Here is a 24223-nt window from a genome sequence, read left to right as displayed (position 1 = left end):
CCATCGTATTCCCTATTACTTTGTATGGGTGTGAAAGCTGGACAGAAGAAAGCTGATAGGAAGAAAATAGATTCCTTTGAAATGTGGTGTTGGAGGAAAGTGTTACGGATTCCGTGGACTGCCAAAAAAACAAATCAGTGGGTTATAGATCAAATCAAGCCTGAACTGACCCTAGAGAAGCTAAAATGACTAAACTGAGGCTATTGTATTTTGGTCACTTCATGAGACAACAAGAGCCACTGGAAAAGACAGTCATGCTAGGAAAAGTTGAGGGCAGCAGGAAAAGAGGAAGACCCAACAAGAGATGGATTGACTCAATAAAGGAAGCAACAGCCTTCAATTTGCAAGATCTGAGCAAGATTTGCAAGATCTGTCAGATAGGACATTTTGGAGGACTTTCATTCATAGGGTTGCCATGAGTCGGAAGCAACTTGATGGCACTTAACACACACACACAGGATGGGAGGTAATTGGCTTGACAACAGTACATGTGAAAGAGATCTGGGAGTCTTGGTGGACCACAAACTGAACATGAGTCAACAGTGTGATATGGCGGCTAAGAAGGCCAATGCAATTCTGGGCTGCATCAATAGGAGTATTGTGTCTAGACCAAGGGAAGTAATACTACCACTGTATTCTGCATTGGTCAGACCTCACTTGGAATACTGTGTCCAGTTTGGGGCTCCACAATTTAAGAAGGATGTTGACAAGTTGGAGCGTGTCCAGAGGAGGGCGACCAGAATGGTCAGAGGTCTGAAATGCATGCCCTATGAGGAGAGACTTAGGGAGTTGGGTTTGTTTAGTTTGGAGAAGAGAAGGTTGAGGGGAGACATGATAGCCATGTTTAAATATTTGAAGGGATGTCATGTTGATGAGGGAACTAGCTTGTTCTTTGTTGCTCCAGAGACTAGGACACAGAGTAATGGATTTAAACTAATAGAAAAGTGATTCCACCTAAACATTAGGAAGAACCTCCTGACGGTGAGGGCTGTTCGATGGTGGAATGTGCTGCCTCAGAGGGTGGTGGAGTCCCCGTCTTTGGAGGTCTTTAAGCAGAGGCTGGATGGTCATCTGTCGGGAGTGCTTTGATTGTGGGATCCTGCATTGCGGGGGGAGGGTTGAGGTCACTGGGGATGTGCGGGGGGGGGAAGTAGTTGTTAATTTCCTGCATTGTGCAGGGGATTGGACTAGATGATCCTGGTGGTCCCTTCCAACTCTATGATTCTATGACCTGTTGCATCCTTTTGTTCTATAGGCATAAACTGCTTAAATTTCTTAATGCTTCAGCCTCCCTCTGCCATATAAGTCCTGGTACTGTCCAGGACCACTGGGGTCAGTGTTTTATTAAGTAAGGAAATGCTTCAGCCTCTTAATGTAATAGAAATAAGTATTGGATGATGGAAAGTCCCCCATCCCTGTTATCTCTAAGCCCTGGTGGAAGCGCTTGCCAACCGCTACAAGCAGAAGGGACGATGTGGTGTATTTCCCAGTGTGTATTTTCATGGTCGCTTTATCTTAAGGTGTTCTGGGACTCTAATCCTCCGGCATTTAGTCAGGAGTCAGCTCAGCTAGTTCACATGCTTAGGATCTTTTTCTCCCTCCTCCACTTTGTGCTTCTGTGTTTTATGTTGAGTCTGTCCAGGCTGCAGTCTTGCCATGGCTGTGCCCAAAGAAAAATTCACAAGCAGTGAATGTTGAGTAACCTTTCACACTCCCCCATCTATACTGTAAGGTGAAGGTTGTCAGATGGCCAAACATACCCTACCCAACTTCTGAGCTTCAAACATCTGTTTTCTTTGCAGTGATTCAAAGGTGCTAATGTTTGTTTGCTCGATGTAAAAAGCTTAGCCTACTGGGGAAGATGCCCTGACCTGGATGGCCCAGGCCAGCCCCATCTCCTCTAGATCTCAGAAGCAAAGTAGGGTTGGCCCTGGTCATTACTGAGATGGGAGACCACCAAGGAAGCCCAGGGTCACTAGGCAGAGGCACCCAAAGGCAAACCACCGCTGAACATCTCTTCTGATGAGGAGGGCCCAGAGGCTAGCTTGATCCCAAGCAAAGCAGGGTTGGCTACCAAGGGTCTCTCTGCAGAGGCAGGCGATGGCAAAACACCTCCACTAGCTTCTTGCTTTGAAAATCCCTATGGGATGGCCATAAGTCAGCTGTGACTTGACGGCACTTTACACACCCACGCATCTGGAAAGATAAATCGAAGGAAGGGAGAATTATGCGCACTTCCCTGAGCACCTTGGCAGAGGAGCAGGATGAAAATGGGCAGCTGCCTGTTGTACTGGCTGAGTTTTACATGCAAGTTGGATAAAATGCAACTCAGCACCTTTCATGTTTACTTCAAAGCATCCTGCCTTCCTCCCGTAAAGCTTGCATAAGATTGCATCCTTCAGTGTTATTAAAGTACAGAACTGAATTACTTCTCTCTTACTTTCCTCTTGGCATTGTGCATATATGACAAGCCCCTTCAGAGGTTGGTACTGTCACAAATCCTCCTCGGTCCTCAGCCACCTTGCTCTGCCCTGCCATTTGGGATTCCACCCTATTGGCACGTTTTTACTAAGGAGGTCTTGTGTTTAAAATAGGTTTATTTTCCAACCTATCAGGGAATCAAGGAACTCCTGCCCCCCTTTCTTAGGAATCTCTTCTGGATACAATTTGCCATCCGCAACAGGTATTCTTTTGAACCTGGCTGCTTTTACAAGCCAGAAACCACAACTCAATAAAGTGCAAGAGAAAGCAGCAGCTGTCTAGGGTCTCAGGCAGAGGCCTTTCACATAACCTATTGGCAGATACTTTTAACTGGAGATGCTGGGGATTGAACCTGGGACCTTCTGCATGCCAAACAGATGCTCTGCCACTGAGTTGTGACCCCTCCACAGCATCCTAAGCTTATAATTTTAGCAACTTTATTTTAAAACTGTAGTCTTCATAGGAAAACATAAATGCAGCCCAGACCAATAGTGCAAGGTTAAATAGCAAAAAGTTTATTTGATAACTTTCTGTGTGACTGGGCCACTTGGCTAGCAAGGGCACTTCAATGCCAGCATTTGTTTTGAGCGGTTCTTACAAACCAGGTTCCTTCCCTGTTGCCCCACCGTCAAGGCGTGATGCCCACCCTGTGTTATGACTGCCTGTCGTACATGTGTCCTTCAGGGCCTGCCTGTCGGCACAGGACAGTCGCACGCCACAGGTGTCTGTGGGTGTTGGTGTTATAGGCTAACACAAGACGTGTTATAGCATTCAGCTCCAGCCCTAACTTCTTCTTGGGATCGTGGGAACGTCTGCCAACGGTTCCAGACCAGGATTTCCCAGAAATGGAGTGCAAGCCATGACAGCTGCAGAAGGGCTCATGTGAAATCCTGTCTTCGGAATTAATGCTGTGTGAGCATGCCCTCGGGTGGGACCTGTATGCCTGCTGGGAGCCACGATCACCAATTTTAGTGTTGTGGGGAGGCTGAAGATGGTGGTAATGGACCTTTAAGGGATCCTCACCCCTTGATTGTGTTATGGGTTTATTAGGACCCAATATATTTTCCCCACCCAGAAATTATACATATATTTTCACCCCCTAGAAATAATGCGGGTGTTGAGGGTGGAGGACACCCTCCCAATACCTAGACTGGGTCCCCAACGACGTGCCCAACAACACCTTTCCTGGCACCCACCAAGTATTTTTAGAAAGTGGGCCGGGCCAGTTGGGGCGTTTGCCCAGCAAGTTTCTTGACTGGCTGTTGGACATTTGATTGGCTGTGCAGGTTTTTAAAAAATGTTGCTTTGGCCGCAGCTGCCACCAGAGCACATGGATCTTCACTGTGCGGCTGAAGGTAAATTGTGGTGGCCATTTTGCAGCTGCGCCCGCTACACTACACCACAATGTCAAAGAGTGTGGACCTTAAAGTCTTGCATGGAGGCAAGAAACTGCTTAAGATGGGGAGTGGAGGGGGAGGGGTTGCTAGAGTCATTGTAATCTGCAAAAACCACACCCCCCCTCACTGGGCCCTCCGCTGCGATCTCAGTTTACGCAGCCGTAGCTGGCGGAGGCGCAGGGCGAGGTCCTTGGGGATTTTGCCCCCTTTGGCCAGGATCTCCCTCAGCCGTTGCTTGGGGGTCTTTGTCAGGCGGAAGTCACAGATGGTGGGGTTGTCCTCGTAAGAGACGCGGCAGCTCTGGGTGACAGAGTGGTAGCCCTCGGCTGACGCTGTGACGTCGTACTCTCCAGGATTTAGCAGGCGCCAGTAATCCCCATCGAAAACTGCCAGGGAGGAAGAAGAGTTGGTTTTTATATGCTGACTTTACCTTTTAAGGAGAATCAAACTGGCTCACAATCTTCCCCTTCCTCTCCCCACAACAGACACCTTGTGAGGTAGGTGGGGCTGAGAGAGTTCGGAGAGAGTGGTGACTAGCCCAAGGTCACCCAGTAGGCTTCATGTGGAGGAGTGGGGAAACCAACCCGGTTCACTAGATTAGCCTCCGCCGCTCATGTGGAGGAGCGGGGAATCAAACCCAGTTCTCCAGATTAGAATCCACTGCTCTTAACCACTACACCATGCTAGAGGCAAGAAAAGGGGAGTTCAGGTACATGAGACGTCTTTGGCTTCAATCCAGAAAGGGGGTTGGGTCTTACGAACTGTGAATTGAAGCTGAACCCAATCTCACTAAGAAGTCCCCATGCTGCGAGTGGGAGTTGTGCAGCTGCACACCTGTTGCTGTTTCCTGACCCAAGGGCTCTTGTATGTTGCCCAAAATGTGGAATCATAGAATCATAGAGCTGGAAGGGACCACCAAGGTCATCTAGTCCAACCCACTCCACAATGCAGGAAATTCACAACTACCTCCCCCGCCCCCACAGCCCCAGTGACCCCTACTCCATGCCCAGAAGATGGCCAAGATGCCCTCCCTCTCATCATCTGCCTAAGGTCACAGAATCAGCCTTGCTGACAGATGGCCATCTAGTCTCTGCTTAAAAACCTCCAGGGAAGAAGAGCTCACCACCTCCCGAGGAAGCCTGTTAGCTTAGGCTGAGAGTGTGATTGGCACAACGTTACCCAGTAAGGCACATGGCAAAGGGGGGGATTTGAACCTGGGTTTCCCAGACCCTAGTCCGAAATTCTAGGCACTGCATCACACTGGCTGCCTGGAGGGCATGCTGATGAGTGTTGGTCGATTGTCCTCAAGAGTTGCTGTACCTGTCCTGATGTCATGATTGATGCCGTCCACGGAAATGATGGCGTCTGCGATTCCTTGTTCTGTGTCTTTGTCTCGGACGATGCCTTTAATGCCCCTGCGGACCTGGGACAACAGTCACACGGTTAGCGTATCCTTTGGAAGAGATGCTTTCTGTTGAAAATTGCTTTAGCGTGAAAAATCTGCATCACAGCCAAGATTTGTAGCCATACGGGCTGCCTAAACTCCCGGACTGGACATGGCAACCTGATATGCAGTCACACGACTACCGTTCCAGCCGCACGCACGCCCCAAAAGCTGCTGGGACGGCCGCTGCGCGCTCCGTGGAAAGTGACACAGCTGCTCCTGTGCGCTCCATGTAGCCAGTTTAAGAACATTAATCACTTCAGCACAGATCTCCCGGTTCCTTCCGGGTTGCAAAAGCCATTGGAATCAGAATAGATTTCTAAATTCTCACTAACCCACCCCGGCAGTTGAAGATTAATCCTTCTGTCACCTTTTGTCACCTGGGAACCTAGGAGGGGTAATCCCATCACCCTGCCCCCAGAAAAACAGTATATCTGGGGTGCCCCCAGCCCATAATGTTACCTTAGGTCTTTCCTGGCATACTTCTCTGTTGGTCTGGTTTTGCGCAGCTTGACCACGCTCCATCCCGCCTCGCTGGCCGAGTCTACGGGAACCCCTTGCCCCCACCTTTACTCTTATTTTCTGCTATCTTAGTCTACTGGAACTTGGACAACTCCTCTTCAAGAACGATAAATATTACCCCACCAACGATTCCTGCCAAATGGGCATCTGTCTGTTTGTGTTGCATCATTGAATGAAAGAAACAACATAAACGCTCTTAATTCGGAAATCCCTTGTCTTTATTCTTAAGGTCACAGTTAATGGGCTCTGGTATAGTTGGTTGATCTCGCTATAGAAGTATTAAAGTTACCGATCTGCTCAGCTAATTCCCCATTCAAAGATCATTTCGGGTAACAGATTGTTCTACATTTTCCCTCGACGTCTCTTACATAAGAAGAGCCCTGCTGGATCAGACCAAGGCCCATCAAGTCCAGCCGTCTGTTCACACAGTGGCCAACCAGGTGCCTCTAGGAAGCCCACAAGCAAGACGACGGCAGCAGCACCATCCTGCCTGCGTTCCACAGCACCTAAGATAATAGGCATGCTCCTCTGATACTAGAGATGCTAGGTATGCATCATGATTAGTATTAATTTGAACTAGTAGCCTGGATAGCCCTCTCCTCCATGAATATGTCCACTCCCCTCTTAAAGCCTTCCAAGTTGGCAGCCATCACTACATCCTGGGGCAGGGAGTTCCACAATTTAACTCTTCTCCATAATAATGTAAGATCACCTCTTCCCCCTTTTGAAAACTGTGAAAGACACACATATGAAGGGACATGTGTGTATTGTCTTTACGTATTACACAGCTTGCCTTTGCTACGATTCTTGCAATTGCAAAGAATGTTCTCCTTTTTTTTGTAGCCACACAAATGGCTATGCTTGTCCATTCTATCACCTTCCTCTCCCTCTCATGCACATGCACGCTAGCTGGCTGGCTGGCTGCAGCAGAATTCTCAGCATGGGGGATGTTGCAGGAGATACTCCATGTTAGTCAACTTCAAAAGCTACTTTTCCAGTGTTCACAATTCAACAAGAGGATGGACATCCCTGACCAGATCTATGCCACTGCGTTGGTAATGTGCCACTATTGCTCTTAAGAATAAATCACCACAGATGACAAAGGGGGGTGGGTGGGATGCAGACAGGGAAAACACCCAACTGGGATGAATGTCATCTGGACTGCTAGGGCGAAAACGCATGGTCGCTTTAGCCTCCTTTAATCCCTGTTTCAGCCAGGATTCAACCAGGATCGAATGCACATTCGGCGAAACGCATGCGTTCAATCCTGGCTGAATCCTGGCTGAAACAGGGATTAAAGGAGGCTAAAGCGACCATGCGTTTTCTAGTCATAACTGGCAGAACCAGGCATTCCCACCACAGGGAGGTACCAGGGCAGAATTTGGGCTCAACGGCCTTGCAGTTCATGAGTGGCACAACACTGAGATTGGGAAGGGGCTGTGGCTCAGTGGTAGAGCCTCTGCTTGGCATGCAGAAGGTCCCAGGTTCAATCCCTGGCATCTCCACTTAAAGGGACTAGGCAAGTAGGTGATGTGAAAGACCTCTACCCGAGACCCTGGAGAGCCGCTGCCGGTCTGAGTAGACAATACTGGCTTTGATGGACCGAGGGTCTGATTCAGTACAAGGCAGCTTCACGTGTTCACGTGTTCATGTCCAGGATGCCCAAAGGACAGGATTTCATTTCTGATACAGCAGATCAGCATTCTCCTTCAGGATGGAAACCACGTCCTTCAATGCCCTCCTTTCTTGCCCTCCCAGTCCCGTTGGCAGAGCCACTCTGACCTGTTCCATGTAGACCAGCAAAGATTCCTTGTTGTTCTCCCATTCTTGGGGCAGCTCCGACTCATGTGGGAATTTGTCGCAGGATAATTCGATTGTGATTTCGAAGCAATTTGTGTGAAGATAGCTGAAGTCATTCATACCTGCAGAGAGACGCAAGGCCCGAGGTGGCCAGGAGGGGGCAGTATCACCATGACGGCAGCCCTTGGAAGCACCTCCCAGGTCAGCCCCACCCTTCCTCTGCTGATCCCAGGACAGCCTGTCAAGGGGTCCTTATTTTAAGGAAAGGTCATTTCTTTATGCGTGTCAGAAATACTCACGGGAAGGAAAGGATGCACCTTAACTGGACACACCAACCTCAATTTAATACATTACAAAGATTCTGATAAAGTCTTGCTAATTCTGATCTAGGTGCGATGCATAGGTTTGCCAGCTCCTGGTTGGGAAATACCTGGAGATTTTGGTGGTGGAGCCAGTGGCGGACCTACATTTTTGGGGCCCTGAAGCTTGAACTGTTATGGGGGGCCCTTCGCAACCAGCCACAATAGGGCAACATCCAACAAGGTCCAAAGGGCCTTGCTGCCCTTGCAAGGACCTCGAGGCTCAAATGGTGGAGAACAGGGTGGTGGGGTGGAGTCCTTGAAATGGGCCATACAGCGATGAAATAAAACTACAGAACTATTAAGCCGTGCACCAACAAAGGATCTGACAATCCAGTCACCCAAATGTAGGCTGTGAATAGATCCTGGCGAGTTCAGTGAGCCCCATACAGCTGGGGGTTCGAGAACTTGCAAGCCCCCAAGAAAATTTTGAAATTTGACCAATTACAGGGACATTTTGAGGCCATATGAAATGGGTACTGGAGCATATTCTAATATCAATATTAAGTACTTCAACCCATTGGCTTATGATTCTACCACTTAAAAAACTCCATCGATTTTGTTGAGAAATTCACTCATTAAAAAAGTTGCTTCAGGGGGCCTCTCTGGGATTAGGGCCTTAAGCTTCATTAGTTTCACAGTAGATCCGCCTCTGGGTGGAGCCTGAGGAGGGTGGGGTTTGGAGAGGGGAGGGGCTTCAATGCCATAGAGTCCAATTGCTAAAGCAGCCATTTTCTCCAGGGGAACTGATCTCTGTCGCCTGGAGATCAGTTGCAAGAGCAGGAGCTCTCCAGCCACCACCTGGAGGTTGGTAACCCTAGCAATGGCACATCTTTACAGCCTCACAATGCATTCCATCAAAATATAAGAAAAACTCCACAGTGGTCACTCAGTTGCCTGGGAGGGCCAAACAAGCAGGGCCAAGGCTCTCCCTTGATGTTGCCTCTGAACAGGGAGGTTCTATTTAGTTACTAGGGTTAGTAGTCATTGATAGACCTCTCCTCCAGGAACCTGTCCAACCCCCTTTTAAAGCCACCTACACTCATGGCCATCACTATTTACTTATTGAGTAAATGTGTACTTCCTTTTTATCTGTCCTGAATCTATTTCTCATCAACTTCATTTGGTCCCCCCCCCCCACACACACACACATTCTAGTATCATTTTGGACAAAGGTTGCCAGCTCTGGGTGGGAAATACCTGGATATTTTTTTGGGGTGTGTGGAGCCTGAAGAGGTCGGGGTTTGGGGGAGGAGAGGGACTTCAGTGGGGTATAATGCCATAAAATCTACCTTCCAAAGTGGCCATTTTCTCTAGGTGAACTGATCTCTGTTGCCTGGAGGTGCAGAGGTTTGCGGGGGTGATAATGAGCCCCACTAGACGCCCTGGCAGCCTCTCCACATCGAGGTATGCTGATACCGGCCTTGGCTTGAAGGAAGTGCTACTCTTCGCGAAACAGGTTCATAGGTCCATGTTTCCATCACTCACCGTACAAAACTCTACCCCCTCTCCGTAAATTGCTTCTGTGCAGAAATTAATTCTGCGTGTCGGTTATTACACAGCTGTTCACCAAGGTGCTTGTGTGCATGAGATCAGGAGCCAGATCCATATCTGAGAGCGCTGTGGTGCATGCCCTGGCTACATCTATCTTAGATTGCTGCAGTGTGCATTATGTGGAGCTGCCCTTGAGAAATGTTCAGCAACTTCAACTGGTACAGAATGCTGCAGCCAGGATGGTGACTGGTGTGGGTTGTAGATCGCTCCAGTCTTTGGGACCAACATACCTGAAGGACTGCCTACTCCCTTACAAACCTGCCTGACCACTATGGTCACCTGACTCCCTGCTTCGGGTGCCCCTGCCTTCTGAGATTAGGGCCTTCTCAGTTGTGGCACCAAAGCTCTGGATCTTTCTCCCCAGGGATCTTTCTCGCCTGTCGTCTTCTGTTGCCCTCTTCTGCCAGAGGGACTCTTCTTGTTTCATTTGGCATTCCCTCAAGGATCCCTCCTTCCTAACCAATGTTTTAGTTGCCGTTTTTATGTTTTATATCTATGCTATTTTCAGTTGTTTTATTGATGTGTATTTTTTTGGGGGGGGGCTGATTTTCCCGAGTTCGCCGCTCCCCCCCCCCCGGCACTTCACCTACTTCCGGCCACCGTGTGCCAGTTGGCCCCGTTGATGATGTTGCCTTCCCGCATGAAGTCGTCGTAATGGCAGAGCCTCCGGTCATCATCCACCATGGCCAAGTTGGTGGTGGCGTAGACGGTGGCCAGCCAGCGGAAGACGGGGTCGTCGGCTGTGGGTGTCAGCTCTTGCGCCTTCCAGTATGTGCGGGTCATGTCGAAGGGGTATGTCACCACCAGCTCGCCTCCGTGCAAGTTGGCGCTCAGCACGAAAGGGTAGCGTTGCATCCAGCTGATGACGGCCCGGGTTTCTGGGGCGACCTGCGGTGGGGAAGAGACGCAGCCGACATTAGGGGGAAGCAGGGTAGGGGCTGGGAGACCACCTACCGTGTCTTGGAGATGACCTGGGGCTTCATCATCCCCGTCTGAGGTGCTTCTGGACTGAAATCTAGCTCTTCTACTGCAGACTCACACGGCTGCCCTCTGAATCTCTCTGCATCACCTTGTTCTTCATTTAAAGCCCTTTCTGTTTCTGCACCTGACTACAGGCCCATGTAGGCAGTGGCTTCCCTGGTTCATTTTGTGCAGAGCCTGGCATGTGAGACACGTTCCCATGAAAGGTGGGTTTGGTTCAGTGAGCATGATAGCCCAGCTGGAGGAATTTTATCAACTTTGGCAGGCCCTGATCAGCTCAGAGCCTGAAGCAAGACTCATGTTTAGATTAAAGATGGAACAGAAGCACTGATCACAAGCAGTCCAATGGAGGGAGCAGGGTTAAGGGTGTCATGGAACCGCCTGTGCGCCGGGATCCACTGCAGTGCCATGGAAGAGTAGAGTTACCAGCCCTCAGATTGATGGGTGGAGCCTGGGGGAGGGCAGGGTTTGAGGAGGGGAAGGACCTCAGTGGGGTAGAATGCCATAGAGTCCACCCTCGAAAGCAGCTATTTCCTGCAGGGGAACTCATTTTGGTCATCTGGAGATCAATTGCGGGAGATCTCCAAGTGCCAACTGGAAGGTGGCAGCCCTGCTGAAGAGGCCAGGGTGTGATTTCAGGACATCACCCCTATCAGTAGGGTTGCCAGCTCTGGGTTGGGAAATATTTGGAGATTCTGGGGGCGGAGCCTGAGGAAGGCGGGGTTTAGAGAGGGGAGGGACTTCAATGCCATAGAGTCCAATTGCCGCAATGGGCATTTTCTCCAGGGGAACTGATCTCTGTCACCTGGAGATCAGTTGTAATAGCGGGAGATCTCCAGCCACCACCTGGAGGTTTACTGATCTATACTTGTGCAACCCTAAGGAGAAAAACTCAGTACACAGCCACTAATATCACTTTAAGTGTATTTTTTTTCAAAATATTTTCTTTATCTTGCACTTAGCTTATCATAAACACGTGTACAACAACAAAGTTATAAGTTCTGAATATACTCAAGATTTACTGTGAAGCTTCACTACATATTATGTAGTGAAGCTTCACTGTAAATCTTGAGTATATTCAGTATACTTGAGTATATCACTTAAAGTGATATTAGTGGCTGTGTACTGAGTTTTTCTCCTTAGGGTACCACCTGGAGGTTGGCATCCCTACCAACCAGAGGCCCATTTTTTTAAAGCCTCTTGCAGAAAGTGTGAGTGTGGTTGCGAGATTCCTCCACAAGGAAGCCAACCTTGCAGAAGCAAAACGCTGTCAGCATTCTACGGGTTTGCATGAGGGTGGGGCAGAGACACAAAGCAATAAAGCAGAGTGTACCGTAGCGTTGGGGAAGGTGTAGGCCTCTGGAATGGGGATGTAGTGGTTGGGGAACTTGTGGGGCACCAGCTCATTGTCCTCCGCATCCCACAGGGCCGTGTTGAGGTCAGCGAAGTTGTGGTTGAGGTCAAAGCCTTCGTAGGTCCACCGGCCCATAGCCCAGCCGGACAGTTCTGAGCCCTGTTTGGATACAAAAGAAAGTTCATTTCCTCTCCCCCGCTCCCTATACATTTTTATCTCATCCCTTCTTCCCAGGATCTCAGGGAGTGAACATAACTCCCTCTTGTTTTATCCCTACGACAACCCTATTAGGTAGGTCAGGCAGAGAGAGGGTGAGACTTGCTTGAAGGTTACAGCATGAGGGAAAGGAAGAAGTCAGCAGGAAGGGAAGAGTTAACCCCCCTCCTGCCCCATGCTGCCCCCCATGCCTGCTGAAAACTGGATCATAACACAGAAACAGGAAAACTCTGAGCAGGAAGGGATCTCAAGGGTCATCTAGTCCAACCCCTTGCGCAATGCCAGAAATTCAAAACTCCCCTCCACTCAAGGTGAGTATTGTCTACTCAGACTGGCAGTAGCTCTCTGGGATCTCAGGCAGAGAGAGGTCTTTCACCTACTGCCTGGTCCTTTTTAATTGGAGATGCCAGGGATTGAACCTGGGACCTTCTGCATGCCCAGCAGAAGCTCTACCACTGAGCTATGGACTCTCCCTAAATGACTCTGCCTTATCCAGAGTCAGACCATTGGCCATCAAGGTCAGTATTGTCTACACAGACTGGCAGCGGCTCTCCAATTAAAGAGGGTCTCAGGCAGAGGTCTTTCACATCACCTACTGCCTGGTCCTTCTAATTGGAGGTGCCGGGGATTGAACCTGGGACCTCCTGCATGCCAAGCAGAGGCTCTTCCCCGAAGCTACGGCCAATCCCCTTCCATGGAGCTTCTGCTGCCTCCATGCCGCTCACCAGCTTGTAGGCCGTCTCATAGCCGTCCGGGTTCATGGAGGGCAGGAGGTGGATGCGGGTCTCGGTCACGAGCCGAACGACGCGTGGGTTGCCCTGTTGGTACTCATGGCACAGGTACTCCATCAGGTTGAGCATCAGTTCCCGACCCAGCGCCTCGTTCCCATGCATCCCGGCCACGTAGCGGAACTCGGGCTCCCCTGTAGGCGGCCAGGGGAAAGCATCAAGATGGTTTTCCAGAAGGTTCTATTGACCATCCACCCTAAAACAGGATGGGCTTAATTTCTAAAAAATGAGTGGAGATTGAACCTCCCAGGAATGTCACACTTAGGGCTATGAAGGGAAAGCACTTTGCACATGCCCAGATGCCTTCATTTATTTTTTCCAACCCAACATTTACTAAAAACGAGATCAGTCAACAACAATTTAACAGTACAGTTTACATACAAATGTATTGTAAAACTCATAGCCTTATTGTTCTGTAATTAATTATACACAAAAGTTATTTAAAAGTTTGGAATATCTGCTTCCTTATGGACAAAGGTCTTTTATGCCTGGCTGTTTCACTCACTGTCACCCCTCTGACGACTTCAGGACTAAGTTTGGATTATGCATACTGTTTCCAGCCATCAGAGGTCGCCTCGCTCTCCCCCTGCCTTTCCCCGCATTTTGAGGGACCTGTTTTATCTCAAATTTGAAAATGCAGGCAAAACGTGGGGAAACGCAGGGGGAGAGCGAGGTGACCTCTGACGGTCGGAAACGGCATGCAGAATCAACACAAAGACCCGAAGTCACCGGAGGGGTGACAGCGAGTGAAACAGCCATGCATAAAAGACCAAAGCCTCAGCACAGAATTTGGCCACTGCAGAGGTGGTTTCATTAGAGCCGTCTGCAAGGAACATAAGAAAAGCCCTGCTGGATCAGACCAAGGCCCATCAAGTCCAGCAGTCTGTTCACACAGTGGCCAACCAGGGGCCTCTAGGAAGCCCACAAACAAGACGACTGCAGCAGCACCGTCCTGCCTGTGTTCCACTGCACCCAAAATAATAGGCATGCTCCTCTGATACTAGAGAGAATAGGGATACATCATGACTAGTAGAATTTCTGTAGAATTTTTCAGATCTTCCAAGAAACTTGGATAGAGTAAAGGTGAAATAGGAGGAATTGTTGGAAGTTGCTATTTTTTTTTTTTAATAGTTACTTCGAGAATCCCTGGGCTGAAACATGTATGGCCATGCTTTACTTCAGAGGGCTGAAATATAGGAGGCACTGGGAAATCGACGACTGGAGATTCCTGCGTTGTTTTATGAGTTCAATTGTAACTGTGCAGAGCCTAGAGTTGCCAACTGTGGGTAGGGAAATTTCTTGAGATTTGGAGGTGGGGTCTCTGGAGGGTGGGGTTTGGAGAGAGGAGGGACCTCAGTGGGGTATAATGCCATAGAGTCCACCCTCCAAAGCTGCCATTTCCTCCGGGGGAACTGTAGTCTGGAGATAGGTTGAAGTGCCAGGAGAACCCCAGACCCCTCTTGGAGGTTGGCAACCCTAGTCCCACTACCCGTAGCACCTACCCAATGGTGCAAGGGGAAGTCACTGTTGGTTGTGGCACTGTGGGATCCATCCCAATGAAAACATCCAATTGCACATTTCCCATTACTACTTTACCTCTGAGGGGGGCAAGGAGTCCTGGTTCCAGGTAGTCTCTATGCTAGGTTTGCCAGGTCCCCTCTAGCCACTGTGGGTGGATGGGGGTGGGTGGGTAGGGTTGCCAGCTCAGATTGAGAAACTCCAGGAGATTTGGGGAATGGAGCCTGGGGAGGACAGGGACCTCAGTGGGGTACAATGCCACAGAGTCCACCTTCTAAAGCATCCATTTTGTCCAAGGGAACTGATCTCTGTAGTCTGGAGAGGAGTTGTAGTTCCAGGGGACCCCCAGGTCCCACCTGGAGCCTGGCATCCCTATTCTGTGCCCTCAACCCAAGTCTCTCTCCCCCACCCCCATCTCCAATCGCAGACCTATGGGCGCACTCTTACTTACGAACTCTTATTCTTGGAGGGAGAGGCTAGAAGAAGAAGCTCACCTACTTCATGTTGCCCGGGGTTATCGGATATCTCCATGACATACATTTTCAAGCCCCTGTAGCTCTTCCCGATGCTGTATATCCGTGTGATGTTAGGACAGGCGTCATTCACTTTCTTCATTAGCTGTAAGTGGGGGAAGGGTCACTGGTTAAGTCCCAGATGTAGACCACTGGCCTGTCCTATTCCAAGATTTCAAAGTGAGCGAACGGGTAGCTCATTTGCCCATCTCCAAACCAGCTCTGGATGAATGAAGGTTGGTAAACCTGACTCTGCCTCTTCTTCACTTAAGCCCCTTCTCACGGAACATGGAGACCGAGAAGGTATTTGAATAAGGGTCCACTATCAAAGTTGTACAGAGAAACCCCCCGGAAATTCTGTATAAATCAAAATTCAGTACCAAACCAGAGTTACTCCAGGCTAAGCCTATTCATTTCAATGGGCTTACACTAGAGTAACTCTCCTTTGGATTGCTCATGTAAAAAAACTAAAATTCTAGTTATGTTGCAAATTTTTATGAGTGACAATGTTTTTAGGAATGGTGGATTAAACTCACTAATTCACCCCATGGAATAGGTGCTGGCACAGTCCGAGGGCTCAAAACATTCATGTGTCTTGCAACCACAAATTGTAGGCTCATGCAAGCTCAATTTGCCTCGGGGCCATGCAGAGAAGGAGAAAGCATTTAACCCTTCAACCTCCACTGGGTTTTGCTGTTCAGAACCCGATCTCTCACTACTAGCCTTTTAAAGGAGGGGGGGGGGAAGTCCTTTAAAAGGTGAACCCTGCCTCCCTTAAAATGCTAATAACAGAGCAGGGAGCTTAATTTCGGATAATGAAACTGGGCAGAGATTGAAGGGTTAAACCCACTTCTCCTCCCCTACCTAAATCTGCAATGTTCATAGTGTAGACAAGAAGTGTGATCTTCCTCTGATCTCTTAGAGCCCCGAGGCCAAAATACATGTTATGTTGAGGACAGATCTGCTGATGTATAGTTTAGTCTTAAAATTCATGGAGCTGGAAGGGGAGTTAACTGCTCCCTCTGTGCCATTTTCCTGATTGAACCCTGCCCCCCCCCTTCAATTAACCTGAGCAGAAGAAAAGGAATTAGGGGGACATTTGAGTTTTGGCAAGCAAGCTCAACTTTGTTTTCTCTGATTCTTTTTAGTTACGACCCAAACCCACCTGGTGATGGGTACCTTTGGGTCACTGCCCACCTTACCTTTATTCCTAGATGATAGACAGAAAATGGGATTTTCAGGCTGAGATGGTGGTGTCAGGCTCTGGCTCCTGGCCTTAGCTTGACTTTACTCCTAGCTGGTTTCAACTCGGCCAGGCCAGGGAGCCTGGCATGCCACCAAGGTCCGGGGTCACATGTCTCCGGTTCTCATGTCTGTGTATAGTATTGCCCGTTCTGTTTTGCACAGCTGCAACCATATTTAGTCTTTCTAGCCTGGGAAAGCTTATCTCGGATTCTGCTAGCCTGTTTACCTAATTTCTCCATGGTGCCTTTTTAAGCCATGTATACTCGCTTTGTTACCTGTTATTAGCCTTCCATGCCATTATGGCAGTCAGCTTCTGCTTTTGTCTAATTGCTCCTAATAAAGTCTAAACTGCTTCAGAGCCACTCGCCTGGATGAGTTTTGCTTGACGGATGCTAAGGACAAACTCCCGAGTCTGACAGGTGGATTCATTTCCAAGGATAGGGGGCAGGGTTAGGATGTTGGAAGTCATTGACATTTTGGACGGACGGCTACCCATTTTCTAGGGGCAAAGAATACACACCTTTCTCATTTCCTTGTAATTGTGGTGTCTGAAATCCAATTTATCATTGGTCACTGGTTTGTCATCCCAGTAGTAGATGTTGTTGGGGTCTGGAAAGAAGAAGGGAGGGGAATGAAAGGCAGAATGACGTGTTTTCACTGCTGTTGCAACATCTTGCAAGGTGATGGAGGAGGAGGAGGCAGTTTTGGTTGCCTAGAAACCGAGAGCCATGGTCCCTGATCACTCACATCAAGTTCAGAGTTACTTGAGGCAGGTCTGTGGTTGCTAGGAAACAGTAAACTCCTTCCTCTCCTGGATCTTACAGAGCAATGCAGTTAAGAGCATCCTCAGAGGACATCTCATGAGGCTCGCCTGGAAGGCCTTACCTGGCAAGGTGCAACCAAGGACCTCCGCCCTCAAGCAGATGGTCCCATTCTCAAACCATGTCTGAGGATTGATGCGGATGTACCGAGCCACCACTGGAACAGGGAACAGGTTGAGAACTGGCGTCTCAGGGTCTTTGTTTCCAGGGAATATCTGGAACGAGTGAAAGAAAGGAAGATGCTGTTAGGTGACCTTCCTACAAGTGGTGGGGTCCCAGGATGGCTCCATCAAGGTTAGGCTGCTTTGGATGAGAGAGTACTGAAGAATGTGTGTTATTTATAAGTATGCAAGCAGAGTAAACAGGCACTCCTCCAGCAGGCAGCAGATCTCTAGAAAGCATCTTGGCTAACTCCCCTGGCTGCACCCTCAATCCCTCCCTTCTCCAGCTAGAAATGTTCAGTTCGCTCAGCATCCTTTTCATTCTCAGGCACAAAATTGCTTTTTGCCCTCTCTCTGCTCGCTTCCCTCAGCTGCAAGAAAGCTGCCCACACATGAAACTGCCTTATATTGAATCAGACCACTGGTCCATCAAGGTCGGTCTTGTCTACTCAGACTGGCAGTGGCTCTCCAGGGTCTCAAGCTGAGGTCTTTCACATCACCTACACTGTGTGTGTGTATGTGTGCCATTAAGTCACAGCTGATTTATGGCGATCCCATAGGGTTTTCAAGGCAAGAGATGTTCAGAGGTGGTTTGCCATTGCCTGCCTCTGCATGGGCTGAGAAAGTTCTGAGAGAACTGTGACTGGCCCAAGGTCACCCAGCAGGCTTCATGTGGAGGAGTTGGGAATCGAACCCTGTCCTCCAAATTAGAGTCTCCAGATTAGAGTGTGCAGGTGGGAGCTGGAGATCCCCTGGAATTACAATTGATTTGAGTCCAGTAACACCTTAGAGACCAACAAGATTTTCAGGATATAAGCTTTCAGCGGTCAAAGCTCTGCCCCTCAGGTACCAGACTACAGAGATCAGTTCTCCTGGAGAAGACAGTTGCCTTGGAGGGTAGTGTCTTTGATATTATACCCTGATGAATTCCCTCCATTCCCCAAACCCCACCTTCCCCAGACTCCACCCCCAAATCTCCAGGACTTTCCCAACCCAGAGTTGGCAACCTTATGTTGTGTAGAAGAGGGAATGTTGTTGGGGATGCTTGTCAGGCATGTGTGCAAAACCTCTCTTGTCTACACAGCCCAAAATGTCCTGCTCTCTTATCTTTAGCGGCCTAGACTCCCATGTGAAAGCTTTTGAATACTGCCCCCCATCCTTGGCCCAGAGGAGTGGGTTTCATGCACCTGGGAGATCCCATAGGCAGCTAGTGTCTAGCATGGTGGGTCATAACTCAGCCTGGCTCTCATGAAAACCCCAAGCAGGACTGATGGGGTGGCACGCTTGCAGGGCTCGCAGCGAATGCCACCAGGGGAATCAAAGGCCCACTATAAGCAGGTCTTCTCCCAGTTACTGGCCATGCAACAAAGGCATCTCAGCACACTTCTGGATGCTAATCTGTGGCTGGAGAGAGTGTTTAGGCCGTTAGGCACCCTGCTGTCCTTGGCAGGAGCCAGCGAAGCTGTTGCTTTCCCTTTGGTTTGCTTGGCACCTCCCGGGCCAGGATCTTTGCTTCAGTCTTGGTGCCAGATTCCAGTTCAGTGGCACCTTTGTCTTCTGCTTATTAAAAGAGGGATGGATGCCAGGGATTGCGGGGGGCAGGGGGGAGGCATGCATGGACATAAGTCTCGTTCAAAGCTAACGCTTCATCTTATGTGCATTGCAGACGTCAGAAGCAGAATCTGGAATGGAGAGTTTCAGCTTTCATTTAGAAACACAAACATAACCAGCTCTTACAAAAAGCTTGAGAATGAAGAGGTGTCTCAGGCTGAGCGGGACAGGTAGTGGTCTGAAGGTGGGACTTGTGGTTTATTGGCTATTTGGGGAGGGGCTGTGGCTCAGTGGTAGAGCTTCCGCTTGGCATGCGGAAGGTCCCAGGTTCAATCCTCAGCATCTCCAGTTAAAAGGACCAGGCAGTAGGTGATGTGAAAGACCGCTGTGTGAAACCCTGGAGAGCTGCTGCCAGTCTAAATAGACAATGCTGACGTTGATGGGACCCATGGTCTGACTCACAAGGCAGCTTCATGCGTCCATGTGACCCTCCCACCCAGTAGGCATTCTCTGGCCTCCCGTCCCGAGGCTTCATGGATCCCTTCCTTCGATCCTCGGAGTCTTTACAAATTATTTGCCCACCTGGATCTGGGAAGCAGAAGAAATCTTGCCAGAAAGATGAGGATAGGTCTCATCCATGACTCATTGAGATGCTGACCCACTCACCATTTCTTCGCTCCCGTTCTTGCACGGATGCCAAGTATGAGTGTCATTGCTGAACTGGATCTTATAGGACGTCACCCAGTCATAACTGGTGGAAGAAAAGAAGAGCAAACAGGGGAGTGAGCAAAGGGAGAGATAAACTGCAGTGGAAGAGCTGGATTCGAGTCCAGTAGCACCTTAGAGACCAGCCAGATTTGTGGGGGGGTGAGCTTCTAAGAGTCAAAGATTCCTTTGCCTGATAAAGTGGTGTTTTGCTTTGATTATGCTTGCATTTTCTGTTAGTCAGAGGTCACCTTGCTCTCCCCGCGTGTTTTCTGGATGCGGGCTAAACATGAATCCAGAAAATGCGGGCAAAACGTGCAGAAACATGCGGGGAGAACAAGGCAACCTCTGACGGTCGGAAAATGCAAGCGTAATCAAAGCAAAGCCCCGAAGTAGGTGGCGGGGTGACTGCGAGGAAACAGCCCTTGTGTTCTTATGTTCTCAGTGGAGCTCCCGCCAATGTATCAACATTGATCCATTCAGATGCAAGATTCAGACATACATTAAAATAAGAGCTGGAGGCCCTGTTTGCACTGCTGGAGGCTTCTTTAAAAAAAAAAAAACCCTCCCTGCCAATCAGCCCAGGGCTCCTCATAGAGCACTTACGTCCAGATGGAGTTCAGGCCTTGGGTGATGACCCCCGTGAAGCGCGTCATCCGCCTGGCGTCAAGCTCCAGCCACTGGCCTTTGTCTTCGTGGGCCGCACACCAGCCACCATCATAGAAATCACCGTCATTGATGCCAGACTGGAACAGAAGCAGGCAGTGGGGGCAGGGTTAGTAGACAGAGGGTGTAAGACACATCCCCCCCCCACATCTTGCTGAAATTCAGCCTGCATAGGCAGGAAGGGTCACTTGGGATCAGGGCTGAGGTGCTTACACCAGGCAGCAGCAGCAGCAGCAGCAGAAGAAGAAGAAGCAGAAGAAGAAGAAGAAGAAGAAGAAGAAGAAGAAGAAGAAAAAGAAGAAGAAGAAGAACAACAACAACCCCCCCCCCAAATCTTTGGCAATCTGATAAATGCTGCCCCTGAATGGAGGAACAGGGGGATGGATGGGCAACTGGACTTTGGCAACAGAAGCAAAGAAGGAAATGAGGCAGCGCGGTGTAGTGACTACTGCATTGGACTTGGACCAGGGAGACCTGTGCTCAAATCCTTGCTTGTTTGGAAACTAACTGGCTGCCTTTGGGCCAGTCCTTTCTCTTTCAGCCTAACCTACCTCGTAGAGGATAAAACAGAGGAGGGGAGAACCACACACACTGCCCTGAACTTCTTGAAGGAAGGGCCGGATAAACATGCACTTAACTAACTACCTTACTAATTACGGGGAAAGGGAAATCAGGAGAATGTGCTGTCAATTAACTTGGATTACTTCAGGTGGCGCTGGGTGCAAATCTCGCAGCAGTCTCTTTGGCTCGCCTCTCCTCCCTTTTATACCCACTACAGCCCTGCGAGGTGGGTGCAGAACAGAGAGAAAGACTGGCCCATAGTCACCCAAGCAAGCTTCATAACTGAGTAGGGATTTGGACCGGGTCACGACAGTCCTAGTCTGAGACCCAACACACCAAAGGCACAGTTTTAGGGCCATCACGTCACCTCCGACCTATGGCAACCCTATTAATTAATGACCTCTAAAACATCCTACTGTTAGTAGCCTTGCTCAGGTTTTGCATTCGGAGGGCCGTGGCACCAAAATTACCGGAAGCTGAGTGACATCATCGTACAAAAGTTTGCCAGTCACCTTTGAACCCCCCCCCCCGGTCCTCTGTGTCCCATTTCCAGTGATTGCAGGAGGGGTCCTAAAATCACAAAGGCCTTTCCGTCTGTCTGCTCTCTTCCAAACTGTTCCCCCTGCTGATAATGCAGGTGTGGTGAGGACATGTGGGGCTTGCTTATGGCTGCCAACCGCCAAGTGGGGCCTGGAGAACTCCCAGAATTACAGCTGTTCTCCAGATGACAGAGATCCGTTCCCCTGGAATAAAATGGCTTCTTTGGAGGGTGGACTTGATGGCATTATATTCTGCTAAGGTTCCTCCCCTCCTAGGGTTGCCAGGTCGCTCCTCACCAGCGGTGAGAGCTTTGTGGGGGAGTGGCTGGTGGCTACGATCAGGGTGCGCATGTAACCCATGCTGACATCACTTTGGGATTGACCCAGAAGCAATGCAGACGCTCAAGCAATCACCTCCGAAACCCTATGGTTTCCATAGAGCACCTCCCCCCTCCACTGGACGTCTTTTGCCCACCTCCACCGGGCAGTTGGCAAGCCTATCCCCTCCCCAAACCCGGCCCTCCACAGACTCTACTCCCAAATCTCCAGGAATTTCCCAACCTGGAGTTTGCAACCCCAGGCTTGCTTTACCTGTATGTTGAGGCGTCCCCGGTGGGCCCCCAGTCCGTGGCGCTTAATGGTGGAAGCTCGGAGCTGTGAGTCTCGCACTCTTAGAGATTCGAGTCCCAGTGGGGGGCATTCTGGTTTGAGATAGTGGAGTGGGGGGCAAGGAGAGAGACAAAATCAAGTCAGCAAAATGTTCAACCTATTTTCTCTGGGGCGCATCCCCCTATAAACAATGACCAGATTTTCCGGTGGCATGCATCGTGGAATGAACAGGAGTCAGTTCAGACCTTGGGCTTTTATGCATTCTCAGTTTCCTCGCATCTATCTTCCTGCTTCTTCAGGTTTTTTTTCAGTTCTGCATAAGTTTTGCTCCCGCTAGTGGTCAATTCATAGGGTTGCCAGCCTCCAGGTGGTGGCTGGAGATCTCCTGCTATTACAACTGCTATTACAATGCAGGTAGTTGTGAATTTTCTGCATTGTGCAGGGGGTTGGACTTGATGACCCTGGTGGTCCCTTCCAACTCTATGATTCTATTCTATTCTATTCTATTCTATTCTATTCTATTCTATTCTATTCTATTCTATTCTATTCTATTCTATGCAACTCAGATCAGTTCACCTGGAGAAATTGGCCACTTTGGACTCTAGGGCATTATACCACATTTAAGTCCCTCCTCTCACCAAACCCCACCCTCCTCAGGCTCCACCCCAAAATCTCCAGGTATTTCCCAACCCAGAGCTGGCAACCCTATCAATTCGATACAACACCAATATTTATTAAGTGCAAAAAGTGGTTGATGCAAACTACAAGGAGAAACGCTTCATTTAGAGCTGTGTGATGTCGAATTGACCATTAGAGGGAGCAAGTAGATGCAAGGTATCCCCATTCTGACTTGTATCTGACTCTCGAAACCCTGAAAATCTCATTGGTCTCTAAGGTGCTGCTTGGACTCGAATCTAGCTGTCCTACTGCAGACGAACACAGCTGCCCTCTAGAACACATTTTGCAAGAGATTGATGATCAGCTCTCTCAATGCATCTTGAAATTGTAATAAGCGCTTGATTGCCTTATACTGAATCAGACCCTTGGTCCATCAATTCAGTCTTGTCTACTCAGATTGGCAGCAACTCTCCAGGGTCTCAGGCTTTTACCATCACCTAATGGCTGGTTGTTTTTAACTAGAGATGCTGGGGATTGAACCTGGGACCTCCTGCACGCCAAGCAGATGCTCTGCCACTGAGCCACAGCCCCTCCCCAACTCTTGGACGTCTCTTCTAACACTAGAATTTGGGGTCCTCTAAGGAAGCTGCTGAGGAGTAACCTTAGGAAAGCCATCCTTCTTCAGATCGTGAATGCACAGAGTTTGCTTCGACGGCCTGCTCAACAGGATTAGTGGCATTCATGAAAGGCAGAGCTATGGATGTTGCATTCCAAGCTCAATTGAAGGGAATCAATTTTTTTCCACTGGGGGGAGGAGGGTGGCTGTAATCATGGTGGAACACTGAAACCACAGCCATGTTTTGTATGACTCAAGGCCCCAGAAGACAGTGAGCGAGTGGTCCAACCAGACCAGACTCCTTGAAAGGAAGGGGGAAGGGAGAGCTTGTTTGGCCTCATTCCTTCCACCTCTGGGAAAAAGGATTAGGGGCCCAGAGGAATTGATGCAGAACGAGCAACACTAAGCAGTGCAGTTGCCAACTTTTTCTCCTGGCAGGGCTCTTGTGCCTTTTAAAGCTTCTGTGGGCCGTGCAGAAATTAGGCAGGCGAAGTTTTCCCCTTTACCGTATTTCAACACCAGGAAAAGCTTTGCCTGCTGTGTTTGTGCACTCTGTTGTGCCCCAGTTAAGAGCCGAAGAGCCTTGCATAGTGAGAACGTTGGCAACCTCATCACACTGGCACACTGGATGGGTGCAGTTGGTTCCATCCATAGTTCTAGGACTTCTTTTGGATGGCAGGGCAGAATTTTGGCATGGAAATGCAAGAAGGGGTGGACTGGTATCTTCTTTCCTGTTAGCGTTGCTAGTTCCGGGTTGGGAAATTCCTGGAGATTTGGAGGTTCTGCCTGGGGAGGGAGACGATGGATGTGATGCCCAGAGTCCACCCAGCAAAGCAGCCATTTTCTCCAGAGGAACTAAATCCTGGAGGTTAGTTGTAATTCTGGGAGATCTCCAGGCCCTGACTGCAGGTTGGCAACCCTAACGGGCCCCCTTCAAGGACAGTGGCCTAGTTTCTCCCAGACCTCCTGTCTTACAGTGGGGCTCAGAAACACTTATTGGGGTTGTGTGAATGGTGCCTTTCTCTTTGCCTCTTTTCCAGTTAACAAGCTCGCAGCAGGCACTTCTCCCGATGCCAATGGAGGGAGGGCGGCACAGACTCCTGCCAACATTTCGTCTGGCGGCAGCACAACCAAACACCGAGCTCTCATCAGCACTGCAGTAAACCTAACAAGCCCCGGAAAAATAACAGCGTTGGCTTTCCAAG

The 24223-nt window shown here is 49.4% G+C and overlaps 1 protein-coding gene across 1 annotated transcript in view; it reads right to left on the bottom strand.

The window, feature by feature from the left end:
• Positions 1-4001: 4001 nt before the first annotated feature.
• CPXM1 (carboxypeptidase X, M14 family member 1) overlaps positions 4002-24223 on the bottom strand; it is a 42017-nt gene continuing 21795 nt past the window's right edge. Inside the window, exons 5-16 of the mRNA XM_056855764.1 lie at positions 21767-21894; positions 20016-20155; positions 19371-19455; positions 17057-17207; positions 16692-16780; positions 14909-15032; positions 12834-13030; positions 11872-12051; positions 10148-10445; positions 7627-7766; positions 5199-5301; positions 4002-4264 (exon numbers count right to left, since the gene is read on the bottom strand). Coding sequence (XP_056711742.1) covers positions 4002-4264; positions 5199-5301; positions 7627-7766; positions 10148-10445; positions 11872-12051; positions 12834-13030; positions 14909-15032; positions 16692-16780; positions 17057-17207; positions 19371-19455; positions 20016-20155; positions 21767-21894 — 1898 coding nt within the window. The remainder of the gene's footprint in view (positions 4265-5198; positions 5302-7626; positions 7767-10147; positions 10446-11871; positions 12052-12833; positions 13031-14908; positions 15033-16691; positions 16781-17056; positions 17208-19370; positions 19456-20015; positions 20156-21766; positions 21895-24223) is intronic.

The sequence above is a fragment of the Euleptes europaea genome, chromosome 9 (genome assembly GCF_029931775.1).
Source record: "Euleptes europaea isolate rEulEur1 chromosome 9, rEulEur1.hap1, whole genome shotgun sequence".
Classification (NCBI taxonomy): domain Eukaryota; kingdom Metazoa; phylum Chordata; class Lepidosauria; order Squamata; family Sphaerodactylidae; genus Euleptes; species Euleptes europaea.
This window is presented reverse-complemented; position numbering and strand designations above follow the sequence as displayed.